Source organism: Schistocerca piceifrons, chromosome 2 (genome assembly GCF_021461385.2).
Source record: "Schistocerca piceifrons isolate TAMUIC-IGC-003096 chromosome 2, iqSchPice1.1, whole genome shotgun sequence".
In the NCBI taxonomy this organism is placed as follows: domain Eukaryota; kingdom Metazoa; phylum Arthropoda; class Insecta; order Orthoptera; family Acrididae; genus Schistocerca; species Schistocerca piceifrons.
In genome coordinates, this window is record NC_060139.1 from 1,119,817,382 (window position 1) to 1,119,828,935 (window position 11,554).

An 11,554-nucleotide genomic window follows, 5' to 3' on the forward strand; every position below is an offset into this window, starting at 1 on the left:
CACAACAGCAGCCATACTCAAGTAAATTGCTATGCAGTAGTTTCAGTGAATTTGACAATGATGTGGCTGCTTTCATGGTGGCCCAATCATATTGTGGGGTAGGGAATGCCAGTGACAGGGCTGGAATTGTAGGTGACAGATGGATTTTTGGCAAAGCCTTGTATCAATACCTCCTTAATTATTGAGCTGAAAAACTGTAAAAAACATTCATACAGCAAAATCACACAAAGAAATTTCCTATTTCTGCAGGTATTGTGCCTTCTGTTTCTTTTTCATTACAAAAACATATTGATTCAAGTTTATAAAGTCACAACTATGTCACTGTGATTTGTGTAACACACATTCTGGAACATGTTCCAGGAATGTCATGAAACAGACAGCTTTAAATACTTACTCTAGCTCATCTTTCAAGACTTGCATGCCAACAACAACACCATCTATCCAATCTGTTTTTATTTCACTTTCATGTAAAGATTTCTCCACAAAGGATATCATCTGCCATGTAGGCAGTGCAAGAGGAAATTCCACACTCACATTTGGGTAATCAAGTGGATTCTGTGTCTTGTCAGAACCAAGTACAATCAACCCAATTTCATCTTTACCACTGGTAAATATCTGGAAACATATTAAATGGTAAAAATAAGTTTTGTTTATAACAAGTTGTATACCAATAATAGCATCACACACAGATACTCTTTATAAAATTATTTAATTGGATAGATAAAAAATCTACTCACCAAGCAGTGGCAGAACACACACATAAAAGACTGTTGTGATAGGCAAGCATTTGGAGCCAGTGACTCCTTCTTCAGGCTGAAGGGTTGCAGGGGAAGCAAGAAGGGTGAAGGAAAAGGGCTGGAGAGGTCTAAGAAAAGGGGTAGATTTTGAGAAAGTTACCCACAACCGTGGGTCATGGGTGACTTACCGTACAGGATGAGAAGGAAAGACTAATTGTTGGGGACTGCATCGGGCAAGATTCGGAAACCTGAGAGCTTAAAGGTGGAAGACAGGGTAATATGCAAGACAGAGATTACTACTAAAACTGTACATGAGTTAATAAGAGTGAGAAGCTAAGTGTATTGTATGCAACAGCTGTGGGAGGGGGCAGTGAAAATAGATGGAAAAGACAATGAAAGATGTAGAAAGCTAAAACAGAGTGAAGCAAAGAGTAATTACAGTGAAGAAAAGCTGAGACAGGAGAAATTAACGTAAATTAAGGTGAGGTGGGTGGTGAGAACCATGGACACGTTGTAGTGCTAGTTCCCACCTGCGGAGTTCTGAGAAACTGGTGTCTGGCGGAAGAATCCAGGTGGCATGTGTGGTGAGACAAGTGCCGAGGTCACGTATGCCATGTTGTAGAGCATGCTCTGCAACAGGATATTGCGAGTTTCCAGTATATACACTATGCCTGTGCCCATTTATCCTAACTGATAATTTGGCGGTAGTCATGCAGATGTAGAAAGCTGAACAGTGTTTACATAATAGCTGGTATATGACATGTGTCGTTTCTATTTTTCACCTGATCCACAGTTCTGGGTGACTTTCCCAAAATCTACACCTTTTCCTGGAACTCTCCAGGCCTTTTCCTTTACCCTTCTTCCTTCCCCTTCAACGCTTCTGTCTGGAGGAGCCACAGGCTCTGAAAGCTTGCCAATCACAACAGTCTTTTATGTGTATGTTCTGCTGCCGCTTGGTGAGTAGATTTTTTATCTATTCAATTAAATAATTTTATCAATAATTTATTGTTTATGTTGTTATAGTTACTCTTTATAACCTACTTAAAATACATCATGTACCCTCCTCTCCACAATTCTTCGAACACATAGTTTTGCCTTTTGTAAAAAATCACTGCGTTTCTGTATAACATACTTGGAGTCAAAGTGTCCAACATGTATTACAATTATAAACAGAAGAAAGAAAGTCATTGTATTTATTGGCAGTATTATGCAATCAAATATTTTGAAAGAGTTCCAGTGGTATAAATTTACAATATCTTACAAATAAATATATACGTTTATTCTTTAAATCAGTTCTTAGCAATAACATAATAGTATAAATTGCAGAATCAATATAGCGAATTTTAATGTAATGACTGCAATACAAATACAAAATAACAGCGGTAAGTTATAACAAATGAGAGAGAGAGAGAGAGAGAGAGAGAGAGAGAGGCATTTAGACAATGTTTCATTACAGTGTGAAACTTATTAGAATTAAAATGAAGCCATAGTGAATTATTACATTCCAAAAATAATAATTGTTGTGTTCTTTCACCCCAAAATAATACTTTCATTAGGTAATATATACTTTTAATTTCAGAAATTTTTACAACAGCTCTGAACTTCACTGCTTCGACGAGTTTATTACATGTGTCAATGAATGAGGGTTGATAACACTGCTTCAGTCATTCAATTGTTCGTCATGTGATATTCGCAATGTTCTTAACAACTTCTTATGTAAAGTTCTATCATCAAAAAGATAATCTACGTAAGTTTTAAAACTCACAAATCTTTAAACAACAACTTGAAAATGGGTATATCAGTATTTTGTAGATTCTAGCATTGCTAGATTTACTTTTAAATTTTAAAGTATATGAGCAGATTGAGCGACTTTCCATCCAGAAAATTTGCTGTTGGCAAGACCTCACTACGAAGAAAAATGGTCTTTCCGGAGTCAAATGCTAAAAAATACATAAATACCAGCATTGTAAGTGATACAAACAGGTATTAAGCAACGGGCATAAATATCATTCTGCTTGACGAGAAGAAAACTAGGTACAGGAAAGAGTAAATTGGGTGTTCACTTTTCAGTTGAGATCATGTCCCCCATATGTGAAGAAAATAGCCAGTATGTAAAGAGAATTACAGATAAAAAGTTTTCTAGAATGAGATTTTCACTCTGCAGCGTAGTGTGCACTGATATGAAACTTCCTGGCAGATTAAAACTGTGTGCTGGACCAAGACTCAAACTTGGTGATCGTAACCCCAGACCTGTGTTGCCGTTTTGGGAGGTAGATCTCGTATCTGGAAAGAGGAGATGACAGTTAGGGTACTATGGGCGAGCAGCTGCCATCAATTTTTGATGGTGCAGAACCCACAATAGTGGAACTGCTGCCTAGTCCAAAGGCACCTGTTACCAGTCTTACCCCACAATAGTGTATCGAATCCAGACGTAATGTCGAAGCTGATAAAAAGTCATATGAGAGATTCCTGTAATCTAGGTGTGACTGCACCAATGCTGCATACAGCCATATCAAAGTAGAGTGGACCACACCGCGGTCGGTGTCGCTGAGGCATAGAAGAGCATTCAGGTGCGACCTACATGTCTGCTTTAGTTGACAAAGACGGGGAAGCCATGTCAACTAGGCATCAAAGACCGGTCCTAAAAAACACAATGACAGAAATGCATAATGTAGGTCATGGCAGCCAAAAAATGGATGCTATGAGTGAAAGCCCAGGATTGTGCTTGGTGTATTGCTCCCTGCATTCTGCCTCCAGCAATAGCCGTCGCGGACGAACAAAAAAGATGGGGACACCATATGTCATGCAGCTGCCGCCAGATCACTGATAGCCACAAAAAGGAGAGCGACACTCAAAACAGAACCTTGTGCAAGCCCCTTCTCCTGCAGGGGGGGATGCTACAGGAGGCACCAAACTGTACCCAAAAAGTGTGACATGGAAGAAAGTTCTGGATAAAAATCAGGAGTGGGCCATGGAGGCCCCACTCCTTTAAGGTGGCAAGGACGTTATGGCACCATGTGGTATCATAAGATATATACGCAGATCAATGAAAACTGCAACAAGGAACTGATGTTGAGCAAAAGCTGTTCAGATAGCACACTTCAAGTGGACTAAATTATCTTCAGTAGAGCGCCCTTGGCGAAAAGCACCCTGGATCGAAGCCAAAGATCCGGGGATTCAAGGACACAATACAGCCTTCGACTAACCATATGTTCAAGTAACTTGCAGGACACTGAGTAAACAATCTGGACGACAGCTGTCCGTTTGAAGAGGCAATTTATCTGATTTCAAAATTGGAATAACGGCATTTTCTCGCTACTGGGAAGAGAATTCTGCATTGCACCAGGGATGGTTAAAGAAAGGCCAGGTACATTGACAGAAAAATTTGCAACACCAAAAAATAATTAATGTAGAGTAATGAAATACCAGGAATATATTTGTTGAGACAACGTATGTAAAGTGATAAATGTTGCAAGATCAGAGATCAATGTGAGTGTGAGATAAGCCACTGCAAATGTAAATGTAAATGCTGGTACGCTGTTGTACACGTGTCATGTGTCAGTTTGTGGGATGGAGTTCCATGCCTGTTGCACTTGGTTGGCCAATATAAGGACAGTTAATGATGTTTGTGGATGGGTTGAAGCTGTCATCAGATGATGTCCAATATGTGCTCGATTGGAGGTAGAGCTGGTTATCGAGCAAGCCAAGGCAATATGTTGACACACTATAGCATGTTGGCTTACAACAGCAGTATGTGAGCAAGTGTTATCCTGTAGGAAAACACCTCCTGGAATGCTGTTTGTGAATGGCAGCACAACAGGTCAAATAACCAGACGGACATACAAATTTGCAGTCAGCGTTCGTGGGATTCAGACAGACAGTTTTGTCAGTGGAAAAGCGAAAGCCATTGTCGATGCTCCAGGAGTAAGACAATCAAGACATTGCTGAAGATGCCACTAAGTGAGACAGGTTCATAGAGAACTGCAATAGAAGGCAAAATCGTCAAAAAAAGGGAGCCGGAGATGCCCAGTGGGAGACTGGCCATTATAGGGTTAATGGCGATAGCAAAGAGAATGACACTCAGAATGGAACCCTGAGACACACCATTTTCCTGGATAAAGGTGTCCGACAAGGCAGACCCTTCATGCACCTCGAAAACTCGGTCTTTTAAAAATGTCTGAAGGAAACAGGGTAGGTGGCCACGGAAGCCCCACATGTGAAGAGTATGGAGGGTACTAGCTCTCTAGCAGGTGTCATAGGCCTTCTCCAAATCGAAAAACACGGTGACAGTCTGGGATTTCTGCAGAAAACCAGTCTTGACATGGGTGGGCAAAATAATGAGACGGTCAACTGCAGAATGCCGTGTTGAAAGCCACACTGTGCATCCATCAAAAATTGTGAGACTCGAGCCACCATATCATCTGGGCATGAATCATATGTCCCATCACCTTACGAACACACTGGTAAGAGAGATGGAGTGGTAGCTAGAAGGAAGAGTGTGTGTGTGTGGTTGTGTGCGTGTGTGTGTGTGTTTTTGTGTGTGTGTGTGTGTATGTGTGGGTGTCAGAGAGAGAGAGAGAGAGAGAGAGAGAGAGAGAGAGAGAGACAGAGCTAATTTCGGCAAGAGCTGGATTTCTCAGAATCGTGAGTGTTACTGTGCTGCCTTCACTATGAGGAAGCTAGGTCACGCTCTCACTTCATCTCAATCCTCTGCCCTGGACCAGACACTGTTAACTTTCAAATGTTGCAGCACATTTCTCTTGTGGGCAAGCACTTTTTGCTTAATACGTACAACCGGACCTGGGCAGAGGGCATGTTTTCCTGCCACTGTCGTGAAGCCACTGTCATACCCACACCTAAGCCCGGTAAGGACAAACAACTTCCTTCTGGCTATCACCCACTTTGTTTACCCATGTCATGAATGGTTTTCTGTGGAAATCCCAGACTGGCTGTGTTTTTCAATTTGGAGAAAGCCTACAACATTTGTTGGAGGACTAGTATCATTTGTACTCTCTACACATGGGGCCAACTGCCCCATCTCCTTGAGGAATTTTTAAAAGACAAGTTTTCGAAGTACGTATGGGGTCTGCCTCCTCGGACACCTTTATCCAGGAAAATGGTGTACCTCAGGGTTCTGTCCTGAGTGTCGTCGTCTTTGCTGTCGCCATTATCCCTACAATGGCCTGTCTCCTGCTGGGCATCTCCAGCTCTCTTTTTGTTGACAATTTTGCTATCTACTGCTGCTCTCCATGAACCTGTCTCATTGAGTGGTGTCTTCAGCAATGTCTCGATCGTCTTTACTCACGGAGCATCGACAGTGGCTTTCGTTTTTCTACTGACAAAAACATTTGTATGAATTTCTGGCAGCACAGCTGGTTTCTCCCACCATTTTTACATCTTGGGCCTGTTGCTCTTCCATTCATTGACACTACAAAATTCCTGAGGCTCCTGCTTTATACAAAACTATCTTGGTCCTCCCACTTCATGCTCCCTGCAGCTTTTTCGATGGGTGTGAACCCTTCACAATCTTGGCTTTGTGCGGCAGCCCATCTTCACCTTGACCTTCATTCACTTTCTAAAGGCACTGCACCAGGCTCGGTCTATTGCCTTCAGTTTCATGACCTATGCATGGAATTTTGCAATAGTATCTTTGTGTACACTGGTGCTCTTGGACTGACCATGGGTGTCGGGTGTGCCTTCAACGTCAACCAACATTTTTTGGACTGACTTCCAGCACATTGCTCAGTATTTACAGCAGAGCTCTTCACCCTGTATCAGATCATGGAGTACATCTGGTGACATACTCTTTTCAACTGTGTCACTGCTCAGACTCTCTTGGCACCCTTCAAAGCCTCTGTGCACTGTAGACTGTCCATCCCTTAGTGCACCGGTTCCAGGAAAGCTTCCACTTGCTCACTTTTTATGGAGCCACTGTGATGTTTATGTGGGTTCCAGGTCATATCGGTCCAAGAGGTTGCTGATACTGCTGCCAAAGCTGCATTTCTCGTACTTCAGCCCAATAATTCTTGCATTCCCTCTGATGATCTCTTGTTGCTTTCTGTCAGGAGGTGATGTCACTTTGGCATCGCCACTGGTCCTCCATTCATAGGAATAAGCTCTGGGTTATTAAGCCTCTCCCAGTGGCTTGGACAACCACCTCTCAGTCCTCCTGTGGCGAGGAGGTCATTTTAACTAGGTTGCATATTGGGCACTGCCTTTTTAGTCATCACCATTTGTTAAGTGGTGCTCCCCTACTACTTTGTGCACATTGCACCCAACTTTTAACTGTCTGCCGTTTCCTGAGGGGATGCCCTTTTTTTTTTTACCGGTTTACATTCCCGTTTGGGTTTGCCATCTGAGTTATTGGCCGTTTTAGTGAACAATGCGTGGGCTGTCGACCGTGTTTTACTTTTTATCAGTTGTAGCAATATGGTGAAGGCCATTTAATTTTTAGTTCTGGGCCTCCATTTCCCTATTGCGTACTTCATAGACCTTTCTCCACGTCCCTGTTTGTAGCTGTCCTCTCTTCTGTCATTAAACGTTGACATGTAATCATTTTTAACTCCTCTCTTCATCTTTGTGTTTCACAGTTTTGGCATGGACACATATGACCCTAGGTGTTTTTGCGCCCTAAAACAAAATGGGGGAGAAATACAAAGCCCTTACATTCTTTTGTCGACTTATGTCTTTACCTCCCCTTGAGACCTCAAAATTTGTCGGGGAAAAATTCTAAAACGTGTCTGTGGAATCAGAGAAATATCAGGGAATTTCACTTGGAGAAACTTGTGGCAACCCTGATTTTAGGTTTTTATATATGGAAATTATTTTTGCTTCTAGTATTGCAGTTCTGAATTGCTGAGTTTATCTTAAACTAACTCTTGTTATTAATCACAAATACCATTAGGGAATATAACTTCTATAGGCATGTAAGTGTGAGAATCCATGGGTCCCTGAAGAAGCTTTTTCAACATGTAGAATAAATATTTTTTTCCACTTAGCTGAAGTACCTCAGAAGATTATGCCATATGAGTAAACTGAGTGAAAGTGTGTTAGCAATCCTTTGTCCAGTTTGATACAGTAAGAGATTTCTAAGCACAAAATGGGCGGAACTGAGCTTCTCGGTTAGCTGACTCACATGCTGGTCTCACACGTGAGTGGTATCTGCATACCCAGGAACTTAGAACACGGGAGCTTAACTGCCCATTTATCCCTACTTTTGATATTCGTATCTGTAAGTCACTTTTATTTCTTTAGAACTGCACAATACAAGTTTTTAGGCATTAAGCTGGTACCTGTGGATCAGTACAAGCCTGTTCTGTTATTCTCCTGGATGTTTCTGGTATGGATGAGTTTAGATCTTGCATCAATAAGTTTGTGACACTGCAAAACATTAGAGTTTTTCCAAAGCCCTCCAGTGCCCCAAGTAAATCATTTTTGTGGACTTGGCAGCAAACACTGTGTGCCACACCATATTTTATGTTCTCCCTTTTTGAGTTTAATCTTATTCCTGTCTTATCATTTGTTAATGTGACCTTCCATTTTCTATAGTTAAAGTACAACTCAATCCATGCAAGGGGAAGACTTTTAATGCCATACTATTTTAGCTCCCCCTCACAGAATTTTTTAATCTAAACAGTCAAAGGCTTTGGCAAGACGACAGAGGGGATAATTTCCACTATTTAATTCTACTGGAATTGAATTTGTGAGAAATTATGTTGGATTCTCAGTATAGAAGCCTTTACAGAAGTCAAACTGTGTTGTTAAAAAGTTATTCTCTGAATGGTGGTTCACCATTCTAAGTGGATTTAGGTTGAAATACTATGCAGAGATGAAGAGGCTTACAAAGGCTGGAATAGGCTGGTGAGATGCACCAAAGGAGTAGTTGGATGAAGACCACAACAGCAGACTTCAACTCAGTTTATTGATGGAAATCCAGCTCTTGCCGAAATTAGCTCTCTCTCTCTCTCTCTGTCTCTCTCTCTCTCTCTCTCTCTGACACCCACCCACCCACCCACACACACACAAAAACACACACACACACACACACACACACACACACACACACACACACACACACACACGCACTCTTCCTTCTAGCTACCACTCCATCTCTCTTACCAGTGTGTTCGCAAGGTGATGGGACATATGATTCATGCCCGGATGATATGGTGGCTCGAGTCTCACAATTTTTGATGGATGCACAGTGTGGCTTTCAACACGGCATTCTGCAGTTGACCGTCTCATTATTTTGCCCACCCATGTCAAGAATGGTTTTCTGCAGAAATCCCAGACTGTTGCCGTGTTTTTCGATTTGGAGAAGGCCTATGCCACCTGCTAGAGAGCTAGTACCCTCCATACTCTTCACATGTGGGGCTTCCGTGGCCACCTACCCTGTTTCCTTCAGACATTTTTAAAAGACCGAGTTTTCGAGGTGCATGGAGGGTCTGCCTTGTCGGACACCTTTATCCAGGAAAATGGTGTGTCTCAGGGTTCCATTCTGAGTGTCATTCTCTTTGCTATCGCCATTAACCCTATAATGGCCTGTCTCCCACTGGGCATCTCCGGCTGCCTTTTTTTGACGATTTTGCCTTCTATTGCAGTTCTCTATGAACCTGTCTCACTTAGTGGCATCTTCAGCAATGTCTTGATTGTCTTACTCCTGGAGCATCGACAATGGCTTTCGCTTTTCCACTGACAAAACTGTCTGTCTGAATCCCACGAACGCTGACTGCAAATTTGTATGTCCGTCTGGTTATTTGACCTGTTGTGCTGCCATTCACAAACAGCATTCCAGGAGGTGTTTTCCTACAGGATAACACTTGCTCACATACTGCTGTTGTAAGCCAACATGCTATAGTGTGTCAACATATTGCCTTGGCTTGCTCGATAACCAGCTCTACCTCCAATCGAGCACATATTGGACATCATCTGATGACAGCTTCAACCCATCCACAAACATCATTAACTGTCCTTATATTGGCCAACCAAGTGCAACAGGCATGGAACTCCATCCCACAAACTGACACATGACACGTGTACAACAGCGTACCAGCATTTACATTTACATTTGCAGTGGCTTATCTCACACTCACATTGATCTCTGATCTTGCAACATTTATCACTTTACATACGTTGTCTCAACAAATATATTCCTGGTATTTCATTACTCTACATTAATTATTTTTTGGTGTTGCAAATTTTTCTGTCAATGTACCTGGCCTTTCTTTAACCATCCCTGGTGCAATGCAGAATTCTCTTCCCAGTAGCGAGAAAATGCCGTTATTCCAATTTTGAAATCAGATAAATTGCCTCTTCAAACGGACAGCTGTCGTCCAGATTGTTTACTCAGTGTCCTGCAAGTTACTTGAACATATGGTTAGTCGAAGGCTGTATTGTGTCCTTGAATCCCCGGATCTTTGGCTTCGATCCAGGGTGCTTTTCGCCAAGGGCGCTCTACTGAAGATAATTTAGTCCACTTGAAGTGTGCTATCTGAACAGCTTTTGCTCAACATCAGTTCCTTGTTGCAGTTTTCATTGATCTGCGTATATATCTTATGATACCACATGGTGCCATAACGTCCTTGCCACCTTAAAGGAGTGGGGCCTCCATGGCCCACTCCTGATTTTTATCCAGAACTTTCTTCCATGTCACACTTTTTGGGTACAGGTTGGTGCCTCCTGTAGCATCCCCCCCTGCAGGAGAAGGGGCTTGCACAAGGTTCTGTTTTGAGTGTCGCTCTCCTGCATGACATATGGTGTCCCCATCTTTTTTGTTCGTCCGCGACGGCTATTGCTGGAGGCAGAATGCAGGGAGCAATGCACCAAGCACAATCCTGGGCTTCCACTCATAGCATCCATTTTTTGGCTGCCATGACCTACGTTATGCATTTCTGTCATTGTGTTTTTTAGGACCGGTCTTTGATGCCTAGTTGACATGGCTTCCCCATTTTTGTCAACCAAAGCAGACATGTAGGTCGCACCTGAATGCTCTTCTATGCCTCAGCGACACCGACCGCGGTGTGGTCCACTCTACTTTGATATGGCTGCATGCAGCATTGGTGCAGTCACATCTAGATTACAGGAATCTCTCATATGACTTTTTATCAGCTTCGACATTACGTCTGGATTCGATACACTATTGTGGGGTAAGACTGGTAACAGGTGCCTTTGGACTAGGCAGCAGTTCCACTATTGTGGGTTCTGCACCATCAAAAATTGATGGCAGCTGCTCGCCCATAGTACCCTAACTGTCATCTCCTCTTTCCAGATACGAGATCTACCTCCCAAAACGGCAACACAGGTCTGGGGTTACGATCACCAAGTTTGAGTCTTGGTCCAGCACACAGTTTTAATCTGCCAGGAAGTTTCATATCAGTGCACACTATGCTGCAGAGTGAAAATCTCATTCTAGAAAACTCTTTATCTGTAATTCTCTTTACATATTGGCTATTTTCTTCACATATGCGGGACATGGTCTCATCTGAAAAGTGAAAGCAAGCCTGTAAAAGAAAGGGGGGGGGGGCAGTTCTCAATTCTTGAGCAGTGACCCTCTTGTTTCTTTTTTTTTTGTTTTTTTTTTTAAACCTTTGCAATTTGGGTGAGTTTATGTTCAATCCTTGCACCCAATTTACTCTTTCATCTACCTACTTTTTTTTCTCGTCAAGCAGAACGATATTTATGCCCGTTGCTTAATACCTGTTTGTATCACTTACAATGCTGGTATTTATGAATTTTTTTTGCATTTGACTCCGGAAAGACCATTTATCTTTGTAGTGAGGCCTTGCCAACAGCAAATTTTCTGGATGGAAAGTCGCTCA

The 11,554-nt window shown here is 42.3% G+C and overlaps 1 protein-coding gene across 1 annotated transcript in view; it reads right to left on the bottom strand.

Moving 5' to 3' along the window:
* LOC124776178 (molybdenum cofactor biosynthesis protein 1-like) overlaps positions 1-11,209 on the bottom strand; it is a 65,188-nt gene extending 53,979 nt beyond the window's left edge. The window contains exons 1-3 of the mRNA XM_047251013.1: positions 11,177-11,209; positions 395-615; positions 171-186 (exon numbers count right to left, since the gene is read on the bottom strand). Of these exons, the coding sequence (XP_047106969.1) occupies positions 171-186; positions 395-615; positions 11,177-11,209 (270 nt within the window). The remainder of the gene's footprint in view (positions 1-170; positions 187-394; positions 616-11,176) is intronic.
* Positions 11,210-11,554: the final 345 nt, after the last annotated feature.